Source organism: Oncorhynchus masou, chromosome 13 (genome assembly GCF_036934945.1).
Source record: "Oncorhynchus masou masou isolate Uvic2021 chromosome 13, UVic_Omas_1.1, whole genome shotgun sequence".
Lineage (NCBI taxonomy): Eukaryota > Metazoa > Chordata > Actinopteri > Salmoniformes > Salmonidae > Oncorhynchus > Oncorhynchus masou.
Window position 1 is genome coordinate 43,800,887 of NC_088224.1, and position 15,057 is coordinate 43,815,943.

At 42.8% G+C, this 15,057-nt stretch overlaps 1 protein-coding gene across 4 annotated transcripts; it reads left to right on the plus strand.

Annotated features, from left to right (window-relative positions):
• Positions 1-730: 730 nt before the first annotated feature.
• Positions 731-14,423, plus strand: LOC135552395 (palmitoyltransferase ZDHHC3-like). 4 transcript variants are annotated; one of them, XM_064983976.1, is made up of 7 exons: positions 731-1,287; positions 7,882-8,219; positions 8,616-8,740; positions 10,168-10,264; positions 11,217-11,298; positions 12,795-12,925; positions 13,296-14,423. In XM_064983976.1, the coding sequence occupies exons 2-7, from the start codon at positions 7,914-7,916 to the stop codon at positions 13,452-13,454; spliced, it is 900 nt and encodes a 299-aa protein (XP_064840048.1). In that variant the 5' UTR covers positions 731-1,287; positions 7,882-7,913; the 3' UTR covers positions 13,455-14,423. The 4 variants fall into 4 exon arrangements, with proteins under 4 accessions (XP_064840048.1, XP_064840049.1, XP_064840050.1 ...); XM_064983977.1 differs by having other exon boundaries at positions 7,885-8,219; XM_064983978.1 differs by having other exon boundaries at positions 731-1,145; positions 7,885-8,219.
• Positions 14,424-15,057: the final 634 nt, after the last annotated feature.

Below are 15,057 nucleotides of genomic sequence, written 5' to 3' on the forward strand. Positions count from 1 at the left end.
CTTTGTAGTGCAGTTGGAGTTTAAATTGAGTTAGATGCATAGCCCTAAGGCCAGCAGATGGCGATATTGAGTCATTTCATCTTACCGTCCAAAGGGAGCCCATGTAGCAGGCTACACTTGTATCCCCCGTGGACCGGTTCAAACATAAAACATTCTCCATTCAGATTGCAACGGCGTCGATTTTATCCTCAACTCGATTTAATGGTGAGAAAAAAACAGGGGAAATTGGTGTAATTTCCTTATGAAACACCACTTTCCATAACCATGCTAGAGCGGCTAATGCCCATGACTGCTAGTCCTGAGGTGTATAATCATTATGCTGATTCTGTTTCGTTCTGTTTTCTCTGTTTGGTTCTTAAATGGTAAATGTTTCTGTCATGAATACAACCCTGGGTGTATGGTGTTCAGCCAATCAAGTAACAGCAGTCTGCTGTTTACCCCTGGATGAAAGTGTGGCACATCATCAGGATGTACCATTAGCCACTCTTACATGGTGGTGGAAAATGTGTTTCATAAAGAAAGTACCCATATTTTCCACATTCTCCTCATTAAAACATTCTCCTTTCAGACTCGATTTACATACAAACTGGTCCATGGAGGATATAAATGTTATACGCTAAATAGCCAGCTGCATACATTCGCTTTGGACGGTACACTAAAATGACTCAATATCACCATCTGCCGGCTTTTGGGCCATTAGCTACACTAATATCCTACATCGGTTTTTAGATGCAGTTCTTTGGGATTGAGTTTGGGATTGTGTAGGCAAATCTGTTCCTAGATCTGCTTGCAGAGGCAACAAATATACTGGGGCATCTTCAGGTGCTTGGAACGCCAGATAACCTTTGGAGCGCACTGAAGTCTTGCGCATGGAAGGCAGGGCACTTCCTGTTTTTTCTCAGATCTTTTCTTGCTTACCAAAGAGCGCTTTCTATATTGAGTAATGGGGAAACAGGCATCCACCCACCGAACTAGTAACGTTAGGTCTGCACTTATGGACATTTCCAAATGAATCACAGGACATATTGAAACTAAGTGGTTTTGTAGTTTAACGATGGAATCGTTACGTCAAGCGTGAATAGTGAGACCCAACAAGGGGTACTGCTAACTACCTCCACGCTAGCAAGGATAACCAGCTAGTGAACGTAAGCAAGCTAACTTGGTACAATCAGCTACGATTTACTGTTGTGAATGGTGAAACGTTACCGAGCTGACGTTTGCGTGCCAGACTGTCAAACCGAGTAACGTTTCTCTTCTCTGAAAGGTATTTCCTCAACCAGGAAAGAGGTGAGTTGAAATCATCATGGTTGTTTCTACCGTTGCCGAGCTAAACTAACCAAATTGACTAACTAACTAATAAGTAAGTCAAGTCATAAAACCGGTGAAACCATGCTAATCATTGGAGCTACCAAACTAGCTCGCATTATATTGTGAATCTGACAGCAGAATCGAGATTTGTTGCATTAGCTAATGAACCATATTATTCTAGCTCAATAACAGTGATTGTGACTTAGAGGGTCAACTGATCAAAATACCAGTTTCATTCCATCTGTCGTCTTACTATTACACTCAGTGTAAGGTGTTTGTTAGAACATTTCAAAATAAATAGATAGTGTTAGGACTATCAATACCAGATCAATATCGCCATCTGCCGGCCTTTCGTCTAGGTTAGCAGTATCTTTTCAGCTACCAGCAGTATCTCATGTCACAGACAGCGACTGCCAGCAGAGGTTATAAACGGAAGTCTCATCAGCCTGTTAACTGCTATTTCGTCCTATTGAGACACATCTCCACGCCCATCCTCCCGTGGTCTCTTCCATCATTCCTCAGTTGTACTGTTTGGAGGCATCCAAGCAGCAGCTCGTCCTGCATCCCTATAAATCATGTATTAAACGGATGTCTCATTCAGCGGTATAGCGCTCATACAGTGATCACCCTCCAGTCTTCTGCAAATGCTCCCTTGAAGTCATCTGTTAGACATTATATGCCATTATGTTTATTAATGGTTGAGTTCCATAGGGCGGTGAACAATTGGCCCAGCGTCGTCCGGGTTTGGCCGGGGTAGTCCCTCATTGTAAATAAGAATTTGTTCTTAACTGACTTGACTAGTTAAATAAATAAAAACTATTGCTGCCTCGAACGGCAGAATAGAATGGCAGTTTTATAAAAGTACTTTCTGCTGTAAGACAAAGATGATATTAAAGTCAGTTCATTCAAATCAGTTCATTCAGAGTAACAGCAGCATGTCATTCAGTGAAACAGTAGTTTATTCACTCCCCCTTCCAGTCAACCACAAAAGAGCATTGATTTAGCAGATAATAGATAATCAACGCTTTTGCTTGGAAGTGTTTTTCTTGACAGTGCTTTGGCTTATGTGTACAAATGCCATAGTAGCTATAGTGACTTCATTAGTAGCATCGTCCTTGGTAGCAGATTATGTCACTGGATTTATGAAGCATTAAGAGATGATCTAGTGCAACGTTTCTGTGACGTTCCTGACTTATTGGGTTTCTATGAAACAGTATTTAGGATGTTGTACAAGAGATACTGTTAGCTTTGTTCACTCTATGAGAGTGACGCTCTGTCATCTCTCAACATGGATTCACTTATGGGTTGTTCCACCTCAAAAAGCACAAGAAAGAGGATTTCAACACCCACCGGGTGATTCTCAGAAACCAGTTAACCATAGCAGTAGTAAATTGAATTACTTTGTCTAAAAAATAGGCTCTTTTTTTTACGCTTAAGTCCACTTTTGACATTTGATAATACATGCACAATTACAGTACTTATGATAAAATAAGGGATATTTTAGTCAATTGCATTAAGATCAGATTTTGTTTTATGCAAATAATTTGGGATTAACAAGTGACACAGTTTGATGATGTATTGGGTTACTCAATCTCTAATAGAGCTCAGTACAGTTTTTCAATGGCAAACTGAAACACTCATTACCGAAACCTGCTTATCATTACCGTAATGCACCAATATTTAGGAAATATATTTAGGAAATACTAATTTCCCCCTTTTCATAGAAATGAGTCATTAAAGTGGTTAGGTTTGTGTCCCATCCTGCGTCCTGATATTACCCGGTTCTGACCACTAGATGGTCCACCATCTAGTGGTCAGAACCTTGTAATATCAGTATGTATGACGGGACATAAACCTAACCACTTAAATGACTCATTTCTTTGAACATGGGGGAAACATCACCAAATTCACTGAAAATACATAAAATAAGATGAGGAAACAAAACTCAGAGCCACAGCTCCATACTATTTGTCAGACATGGAGAACTGACACTGTATACTCGTTGGGGTGGGATTGGCGTGGTGGGTGGATTTTGACTTTATTTGGCTTCCTCATGTCTTACTCATTGTTAGAAAATGTTTTGGTCTAAATCAGATGTTAGGTACTATATTTATTGAATGTTATAAATCCGATAAGTTAAAATGGCCAATTTGGGGGCAATCAATCTACTTAATTTAATCTACTTAACCATTATATTTCAGCAAAATAATGTTTCAGGAATGCTAATCTTACATGTTTCTGACTACAGAAATGATTTCAGAACAAGGAGATGGTGGGTGTCATGGCTTGCTGAAATGACATGGAACAACCCCTGGGAGATATTAGCATTCCACTTCCTTTGTCTAAAGCTGGTTCTACCAGAAATGACTCAAACTGAATATTTCATTTGATGGATAACAGCAAAGGCCTTCCATTTGTTGGCTGTTTGACAAAACAAATTATATGCATCATGATTTTATGATTAACTAGGCTAACACAAACATTCCACACCTGCGCTTATCAAATCCACAGAGGGATCCTTGCATTCTGGCTATTAGCTACGCCCAATTTGCAGGATGGGAGTGTTGTAGTTTGTGTGTGTGTGTGTGTGTGTGTGTGTGTGTCTGTGAGAGAGAGAGAGTGACACAGTGACCCGGTGAATTAGCTAGATGCCGTTACTGCTATGCTAACACATTCAGGCTATCAGCAGCAGATGGTTATGTCTGGGCTGAGTGGGGAAAGTGATAGCCATGGCCAGACTGGACATCACGCCCACTAACAAAGCAGGTGGGCTCTAAGCCTGTTGTCTGTAGGCAGACTGTCCAGAGTCTGTCGTTAGGCACTACCCAGGCTACAATACTGTAGTCTGTAGTGTATATTGGAGACAACCAGAGGATGGGGGAGGGCACTCTGTAGGCTTGTGCATTTGTGTGTGCAGTAATGTGTTTATCTCAGGTTGATTGTCACTATGAGGCTACTTACTCACTGGCCTATATCCCTGGCTGTTAGGGATGCTTGAATAGTGGGCTTTTACAAACATGATATGAAAACAGTTTTGGCAGGAATGTCAGTTGGACCAGGGTTCCCCTCAAAGCCGATAGGCTAAAGCTCAATTAAGCTAGTATGGCTAATCATAAAAGTGAGATTGAATTGGCCACATCAATGGATGTAATTCTGATCTCTTGTAGGCCATATTTCAGAGGGGGAAGTTTTTCCTAGCCACTGTCCTTCTACATCTGCATTGCTTGCTCTTTGTGGATTTATGTTGGGTATCTGCATAAGCACCTTGTAGCAACTGCTTTTGTAAAAATGGCTTTATAAAATACGTTTGATTGATAAATACATTTGAAAAGGCAGTGAACACTCAGCCTTTGTGAACTTTTCTTCATATGTTTTGACATACAGTGCCTTGCGAAAGTATTCGGCCCCCTTGAACTTTGCGACCTTTTGCCACATTTCAGGCTTCAAACATAAAGATATAAAACTGTATTTTTTTGTGAAGAATCAACAACAAGTGGGACACAATCATGAAGTGGAACGACATTTATTGGATGTTTCAAACTTTTTTAACAAATCAAAAACTGAAAAATTGGACGTGCAAAATTATTCAGCCCCTTTACTTTCAGTGCAGCAAACTCTCTCCAGAAGTTCAGTGAGGATCTCTGAATGATCCAATGTTGACCAAAATGACTAATGATGATAAATACAATCCACCTGTGTGTAATAAAGTCTCCGTATAAATGCACCTGCACTGTGATGGTCTCAGAGGTCCGTTAAAAGCGCAGAGAGCATCATGAAGAACAAGGAACACACCAGGCAGGTCCGAGATACTGTTGTGAAGAAGTTTAAAGCCGGATTTGGATACAAAAAGATTCCTCAAGCTTTAAACATCCCAAGGAGCACTGTGCAATCGATAATATTTAAATGGAAGGAGTATCAGACCATTGCAAATCTACCAAGACCTGGCCGTCCCTCTAAACTTTCAGCTCATACAAGGAGAAGACTGATCAGAGATGCAGCCAAGAGGCCCATGATCACTCTGGATGAACTGCAGAGATCTACAGCTGAGGTGGGAGACTCTGTCCATAGGACAACAATCAGTCGTATATTGCACAAATCTGGCCTTTATGGAAGAGTGGCCATTTCTTAAAGATATCCAAAAAAGTGTTGTTTAAAGTTTGCCACAAGCCACCTGGGAGACACACCAAACATGTGGAAGAAGGTGCTCTGGTCAGATGAAACCAAAATTGAACTTTTTGGCAACAATGCAAAACGTTATGTTTGGTGTAAATGCAACACAGCTCATCACCCTGAACACACCATCCCCACTGTCAAACATGGTGGTGGCAGCATCATGGTTTGGGCCTGCTTTTCGTCAGCAGGGACAGGGAAGATGGTTAAAATTGATGGGAAGATGGATGGAGCCAAATACAGGACCATTCTGGAAGAAAACCTGATGTAGTCTGCAAAAGACCTGAGACTGGGACGGAGATTTGTCTTCCAACAAGACAATGATCCAAAACATAAAGCAAAATCTACAATGGAATGGTTCAAAAATAAACATATCCAGGTGTTAGAATGGCCAAGTCAAAGTCCAGACCTAAATCCAATCGAGAATCTGTGGAAAGAACTGAAAACTGCTGTTCACAAATGCTCTCCATCCAACCTCACTGAGCTCGAGCTGTTTTGCAAGGAGGAATGGTAGAAAATGTCAGTCTCTCAATGTGCAAAACTGATAGAGACATACCCCAAGCGACTTACAGCTGTAATCGCAGCAAAAGGTGGCGCTACAAAGTATTAACTCTTACATCTATGGTGGCGCTATTTCATTTTTGGATGAAAAACGTTCCCGTTTTAAACAAGATATTTTGTCACAAAAAGATGCTCGACTATGCATATAATTGCTACTGTTCGAAAGAAAACACTCTGACGTGTCCAGAAATACAAATATCTTCTCTGTGCGTGCCCTTTAACGTGAGCTTCAGGCAAAACCAAGATGAGATGGCATCCAGGAAATGACAAGGATTTTTGAGGCTCTGTCTTTCATGATCTCCTTATATGGCTGTGAACGCAAGAGGAATGAATCAACCCTTTCTGTCTTTTCCCCAAGGTGTCTGCAGCATTGTGACGTATTTGTAGGCAGATCGTTGGAAGATTGACCATAAGAGACCACATTTACCACGTGTCCGCCCGGTGTCCTGCGCCAAAATTGGTGCGCAAAAGTCACCTGCCAGTATTTTTCCATGGGACACAGAGAGGGAAGCAAGCTTCCACGAACTGCATGTCAGTGAAGAGATATGTGAAAAAACACCTTGAGGATTGATTCCAAACAACGTTTGCCATGTTTCGGTCGATATTATGTAGTTAATCCAGAAAAAGTTTCACGTTGTAGGTGACTGCATTTTCGGTTCGTTTCAGTAGCCAGGCGCAATGTAGAAAACGGAACGATTTCTCCTACACACAGACGCTTTCAGGAAACACTGCGCATCTGGTATGTGGCTGGGAGTCTCCTCATTGAAAACATCAGAAGCTCTTCAAAGGTAAATGATTTTATTTATTTGGTTATCTGGCTTTTGTGAAAATGTTGCGTGCTACATGCTACACAAAATGCTATGCTAGCTTTGCATACTCTTACACAAATTAGTCCATTTCTATGGTTCAAAAGCATATTTTGAAAATCTGAGATGACAGTGTTGTTAAGAAAAGGCTAAGCTTGAGAGCAAACGCATTATTTTAATTTTATTTGCGATTTTCAGAAATCGTTAACGTTGCGTTATGCTAATGAGCCTGAGGCTTAGTCACGATCCCGGATCCGGGATGGGGAGTTTCAAGAAGTTACTTAAGGGGGCTGAATAATTTTGCATGCTCAATTTTTCAGTTTTTGATTTGTTAAAAAAGTTTGAAATATCCAATAAATGTCGTTCCACTTCATGAATGTTTCCCACTTGTTGATTCTTCACAAAAAAATACAGTTTTATATCTTTATGTTTGAAGCCTGAAATGTGGCAAAAGGTCGCAAAGTTCAAGGGGGCCGAATACTTTCGCAAGGCACTGTATATGGCTATATTTAGTACCCTGACATTCTGTTTCTACTAAACGTGGGCCAAAACTGACCACAGAGACATTTTGACCAGGGTAATTGATTTGCTTTAGAATCCTTAAACAGACTAACATGAACTTCAAACACTCATGAGCCGTCTCCTCTCACTCCCTTTGTCCGTTACTGTCTGTTTGCACAGATGATTGAATTGCGTGTCAACGTTGCTCCATCACCATAGTTCAGATAAGTTTAGATTATGCAACACACAGGTCTCTAGCCTTTTCAGTCAAACATTTGTTTTCAGGCTACAACGCCACGTTCCAACAAATAACAGAAACTGACCACATTCCAACAATAGTGTCTGTGCAGTCAATGCAACATTGACACTTCACTTCCTAATCACTTCTGTATCCACCTGTAGTTTCTCATTTACACTACAACAACCGCACATTCCAACAACATAGAAAATGCATTGCAACATTGTCACATCAGATATCACTTCGTTGACACCTACATCTGTAGCCTATTCCTAACCATTCAAACCCTTCTCTCAGCAGCATGCGGAGAGAGCTGCATCCGCTCTAGAATGAAGAAGAGCCCGGCGCACCGCTGCAGGGACATCGAGAGGCAAGCCGGTTACCTGCAGCCCGAGCACTGCGCCCCTCCCCCGACCCGCCCCAGTTCCGACGCCATGTGGTTCATCCGCGACTGCTGCGGCATCGCGTGCGGCGTCATCACCTGGTGCCTGGTGTTCTACGCCGAGTTCGTGGTGCTCTTCGTCATGCTGCTGCCCGCCAAGAACCTGCTCTATAGTCTAATCAACGGGGCACTGTTCAGTACCCTCGCCTTCCTCGCTCTGGCTTCGCACGCCCGGGCCATGTGCACAGACCCGGTTAGTCTGGCTGGCTTTGTCTGTCTGTCTCAGTGATTCTGTGGCTTTGTTCCCCCCCAAGTATGCACATGATCATTTTCCTTCACTGATTTGAAAGGAAATGACTGGAATCAAAAATATGGTGGATATTCTTACTAGCCCATGCCTCCACCAATCCAATGCTATTTGATTTGTGGGCAGAGGTGAACGAGTACACACTTCAGGAGAAAGGAGATACTATTGGGACGCACCCAGTGAGTCAGTGACTGGACTCTCAGGCTAAACTGTCGAATGCAGTGCTTTCAGTCTAGAAATAAGTTGTCTTCACAAGAAAACCTGCTTGTAGAGAACTCTTGTTTTCAGATAGGTTTCAGATATGAATGAATGCCCCTGTCCTAACCCGTGCCTCTCTCCCAGGGTGCGGTGCCTAAAGGGAACGCGACCAAGGAGTTTATCGAGAGCCTGCAGCTCAAGCCCGGTCAGGTGGTCTACAAATGTCCCAAGTGCTGCAGTATCAAGCCTGACAGAGCTCACCACTGCAGGTACAGTACAGGACTGCTGCAGTATAAAGCCTGACAGAGCTCACCACCGCAGGTACAGTACAGGACTGCTGCAGTATAAAGCCTGACAGAGCTTACCACTGCAGGTACAGTACAGGACTACTGCAGTATAAAGCCTGACAGAGCTCACCACTGCAGGTACAGTACAGGACTGCTGCAGTATAAAGCCTGACAGAGCTCACCACTGCAGGTACAGTACAGGACTGCTGCAGTATAAAGCCTGACAGAGCTCACCACTGCAGGTACAGTACAGGACTGCTGCAGTATAAAGCCTGACAGAGCTTACCACTGCAGGTACAGTACAGGACTGCTGCAGTATAAAGCCTGACAGAGCTCACCACTGCAGGTACAGTACAGGACTGCTGCAGTATAAAGCCTGACAGAGCTCACCACTGCAGGTACAGTACAGGACTGCTGCAGTATAAAGCCTGACAGAGCTCACCACTGCTGGTACAGTACAGGACTGCTGCAGTCTAGTCTGTCCCATTTCACTTATTTTCTTCTAATGTTCTCTCCTGACAATGTTGTTTAGCCTCAGCCTTGCTGCATTACTTATACCCACTGGTACTTACTGGATGGCTAAGGAGTTGTTCCCCTTTGAAGTGCTTTAACCTAGTTTCAAGGGGACGGAAATGACTAAAACAAAAAGGGATTAGTTGAAGTAGGAATTGGAAAAAAGTACATAGCAACAAAAAATGTGAATTGATGTGACCATATAGTATAAATATCATGACCCCATACTGTAACACTTGTTCCACCTTCAGAGAATACCATGGTATCAGAACACCTCTAAAGCATATAGTATAAATATCATGACCCCATACTGTAACACTTGTTCCACCTTCAGAGAATACCATGGTATCAGAACACCTCTAAAGCATATAGTATAAATATCATGACCCCATACTGTAACACTTGTTCCACCTTCAGAGAATACCATGGTATCAGAACACCTCTGAGCATATTGCAGCTCCATATGGCAGATAGTTGAGTTGTCAGTCTGCTACCCTCTTCCTTAAATAATGTCTCCGCTGTGACTCCCCTGTGTGATGGGAGAGTCCAGTTCAGCTGGTTATTCCCATCTCTCACCTCCATAAATGTCAACATGTTGTTTGTCCCAAATGTAACCGTATTCTCTATATAGTGCACCATTATAGGGAGTAGAGTGCCCTTTGGGGCGCAGACATGCAGCTGAAGGTGGCTAGAAGGAGTGGAGTATCTCTCCACTCACTCTGCTGTGTTGGTGTGCGTGTTCTGAATTGCCGGATTTAATTAACATGGCTTTGTGGCTGGTCTTCATGCTTCCAGAAGGAGCAGCTTGTGTAGGTCACGGTTTGGCTCATATTTCCAGGCCTCTTTCTCTATGTGGCTGTTCCATGCTGTCATGTCCTTGTGTGTGCCCCTCTCAGTGTGTGTAAACGCTGTATCAAGAAGATGGACCACCATTGCCCATGGGTAAACAACTGCGTAGGAGAGAAGAACCAGAAATTCTTTGTGCTTTTCACAGTGAGTGTTTCTAGCCTCGAGCTACTCAGCTATTACGCAAACATACATTCACAACAAGCTTGACTCCCTCACATGAGATGTTGCTACTTGTCTCAGCAATCATACCTTTCAGTTAATGCTGACTAATGTCCTCCTACAGACCTGCAAACTTCTCGCCCACATTCATCAAGACAACACATTATTCCATTATGGATGTTACGAACCCCTTTGGCCCTGCAGTCTAGGGAGAGATGGAAATGAGACCCGTAACATATGTCATGCAAATCATAACAGTGAAAAGGAGCAGTGAGAACTAATAACAACAGACAACCTAAATCTACCGTCAAACACACGGTAATGGGGTGGAAAAGGGTTGAGCTGGACCCAAGGAAAGAACTAATAAATATCCCCAAAAAACTAATCTAGTCTTACCTTTCTCAAGCACAGCTAGCGAACTGACCAATGAAATACAGTGGGTGGTCCGTCAAGTTCTAACCAGGGTTCTTAGACAATGTTTTCCTACAGGTAATGTATGCCCATGGGCGACTTCTCTTGGTATCCCCTTTTCCCACCAACAAACAAACAGTCAATCACAATATTACAATTACAATACATAATAACGGGCAAATGTGACATGTAGGTGCAAAAACAAAAGAGAGATGATCTCTATCTGGAGGGAGAGACAGACAGAGAGTGTTTGGGAAAACAACCGAGTGGGTTTTTAAACCAAGGGGGATGTGATTGGGTAAGGGAAAAGGAGCAGGTGTGTCTTCTGATTGGCGACTGATGAGTGAAACCTGTGACGGGCTGAAGGAGAGAAAACAAATACACATAGGATACCTGTATCCATAAATGTACAATATCTTGACAGAACTCTGATAAATACTTTTTCAAAATAAGAGCACTGCGTGGTTAACTGATGTAGTGTTCCTACTGTGTTAGCTGATGCAATGTAATTTTTGTCTCCCTTCAGATGTACATTGCACTGATATCCCTCCATGCCCTGGTCATGGTTGCCTTCCATTTTATCTTCTGCTTCGAGTCAGACTGGACGAGTGAGTACCATGCTGTTCAGCTATGTTAGCCTTCTGTCAAATCCACCATACTGTTTTTAACTTTGTGTGGTTCTTCCGCAACAGAGAAACACATTTAGTGGATTTGGTGTTGTGGTTTCCATTTGCAATTATTTATTTCCACTACTTCATAAGTATCATGTTGTTTTCAAATTGTAAATCAAATCAAATCAAATTTTATTTGTCATATAGACATGGTTAGCAGATGTTAATGCGAGTGTAGCGAGATGCTTGTGCTTCTAGTTCCGACAATGCAGTAATAACCAACAAGTAATCTAACTAACAATTCCAAAACTACTGTCTTATATACAAGTGTAAGGGGATAAAGAATATGTACATAAAGATATATGAATGAGTGATGGTACAGAGCAGCATAGGCAAGATACAGTAGATGGTATCGAGTACAGTATATACATATGAGATGAGTATGTAAACAAAGTGGCATAGTTAAAGTGGCTAGTGATACATGTATTACATAAGGATGCAGTAGATGATATCGAGTACAGTATATACGTATACATATGAGATGAATAATGTGGGGTATGTAAACATTATATTAGGTAGCATTGTTTAAAGTGGCTAGTGATATATTTTACATCATTTCCCATCAATTCCCATTATTAAAGTGGCTGGAGTTGAGTCAGTGTGTTGGCAGCAGTCATTCAATGTTAGTGGTCTGATGGCCTTGAGATAGAAGCTGTTTTTCAGTCTCTCGGTCCCAGCTTTGATGCACCTGTACTGACCTCGCCTTCTGGATGATAGCGGGGTGAACAGGCAGTGGCTCGGGTGGTTGTTGTCCTTGATGATCTTTATGGCCTTCCTGTAACATTGGGTGGTGTAGGTGTCCTGGAGGGCAGGTAGTTTGCCCCCGGTGATGCGTTGTGCAGACCTCACTACCCTCTGGAGAGCCTTACGGTTGTGGGCGGAGCAGTGGCCGTACCAGGCGGTGATACAGCCCGCCAGGATGCTCTCGATTGTGCATCTGTAGAAGTTTGTGAGTGCTTTTGGTGACAAGCCAAATTTCTTCAGCCTCCTGAGGTTGAAGAGGCGCTGCTGCGCCTTCTTCACGATGCTGTCTGTGTGAGTGGACCAATTCAGTTTATCTGTGATGTGTATGCCGAGGAACTTAAAACTTACTACCCTCTCCACTACTGTTCCATCGATGTGGATAGGGGGGTGTTCCTTCTGCTGTTTCCTGTCCACAATCATTTCCTTAGTTTTGTTGACGTTGAGTGTGAGGTTATTTTCCTTTCCAGTACCCTGATTGTTCTCCTTTGACTCTCTCTTTGTTAAAGCATGACTTAATTGGTCAATGCCACATACAGGATATCAACCTTTGTCTCTCCTTTCCTGCCCCCTAAGATAATACTTACCTGATGAGAAGGAACCCAGCACCCCTCTCCTCAGCTTCCAGACTATCAGTGCCCTCCAGTTTAAACCTCTTCTCCCTTCTCCTCTCTTCCCTCGGCCCTCCCCAGAGTGCAGTACATTCTCTCCTCCTGCGACCGTCATCCTCCTCATCTTCCTCTGCTTTGAGGGACTCCTCTTCCTCATTTTCACCTCAGTGATGTTTGGGACCCAGGTCCATTCCATCTGTACCGATGAGACGGTAAGTGAACAGAACACGCCACCAGCTCCCATTTACTCCCCCACTCAATGCTCCTCTCTTTCTTCTTAACCATCGCTGCTCAGCAGGTTTGGGGTTGATTCCATTTTAACATTTAGGAAGTCAACTGGAATTCCAATTCCATTTTTTTGTCATAGAAAAGCGTTGAGGACAATTGGAATTAGAATTCCAGTTTGCTTCCTGAATTGAAATGGAATTGGCCCCAACCATGCTGCTTAGTTACTAGATCCAGATTGCACATAGCTTTATTCAGGTTCTTGATGGAACCGTCCCCAAGATGTATAAGTAGCCATGATTATTTTGAGACACATGGTCTCCTGCTGATGTTTTGCCTGTTGGATCTTATCTACAGGGCATAGAGCAGTTGAAAAAGGAGGAGAGAAGATGGGTTAAAAGGACAAAGTGGATGAACATGAGGGTGGTATTTGGCCATCCGTTCTCCATAGCCTGGCTAAGTCCCTTTGCAACCCCCGACCACGGGAAGGCAGACTATTACCAGTACGTTGTCTGAGAAGAAGAGGCCAAGCTCCAGCACCCGTGCTACCAGCATGTCTTTCAGGGTGCGGACTGATGATGCGTACAGGCGAAGGTGTTCCCACCACCTGACTTCACTGAACATTAACTCTTGACACGTCTTCTCCTTTTCTGTTTTTGATCATTTTTAAATTTCAGGGTCTTCTTCGTGAAAAACATCTTTCTGCCTGTTTTTAATACTTGTCACTTATTTTAGTTTTCTTTGCCTGGTGCTGATTTTGATACTGTATGAAAAACAAGTTATTTTCCCTTCTGTTCACAATCACAGCCAAGCCCTGCAAAACCATTTTCTGTTTAGAACAGCCAAATCTGTTGCTGCAAGCTGCAGAGTCTTTGCCTTATAGGCATGTGCGGCAGCTCACTTCCTGCAGGACTGCCGCACAGAAGAAATGCCAGGCCGCGCAGACTCCAGAGATTGAACTTCACTGAGTTCACCCCATTAGGTTGCACTACATAGATCAACGTTTTGTTCTGTGATCAAATCAACATTATAAACTGGGATGTTCGAGCCCTGAATGCTGATTAGCTGACAGCTATATCAGACTGTATACCACGGGTTTGACAAAACATGTATTTTTACTGCTCTAATTACGTTGGTAACCAGTTTATAATAGAAAAAAGGCACCACAGGGGTTTGTGGTATATGACCAATACACCACCGCTAAGGGCTGTATCCAGGCACTCCACGTTGCGTCGTGCCTAAAAACAGCCCGTAGCCGTGGTATATTGGCCATATACCACACCCCCCCGCGCCTTATTGCTTAATTATATCAGCCCCTTTAAGCTGTTTTTGAAAAACTAGTCAGGTAAAAAGCGTGTGTGTTTTAATTAAAGGGGCAGTGTTGTATTTTGACACAGCCTTGAATATGGAAATGAGCCAATAGGCAGAGGGGTAGTCTTCATTGTCTAATTCTCTGCATGATAATAATTAAATATTTGAAAAGTGGTTTCTTGCATCATGCAATGCAATGTACCTATTTGGCCCATGGTGTTACAGACCAAGTAAAAAGTAATTAATTAAGGTCAAACCCTTCATAATGTAAATATGTTTAAAGGTATTATGCAATGTAGGCCTGCATTGAACACCACATATTGTAGGCTATATCATAGAAATTGCTTTTGATTTCTATCTGAAAATGTTATGGGATTTGCCCCATTGGTTTTGTTGGTAGGACTACATTATGCTCAAATAGCCACAATAGCCTATTGGTTACTGTCTAAAACTAAGGGTTCCACCTCAGTATTCACTGTAATCGCGTGTCGGAACTTGCACAGAATTCTCACAACGTTCAAGTTTCCGCTCACAACACCTCAAATTTGCTCAGCCCCCCCCCCCCCCAATGTTTACTTATAGGACAGTACACCATGGACAATGGCGGTTGGGTAAAGATATTTTTGTAGCTCTGTAACCTTAAGTTTCAGTTGAATAGGGTATCTGCTTCCTCTCACAGTCTGTCAGTCATGTCCATGTGCAGGATGGGCCCCCTCCGAAGATCATGACAGGATGATTGAAAGTCCAACTGCGGTAGCGGCTGGTGACAGTGGTGGATGGTTGTCTGTTGTAGCATGATGTCTTACTG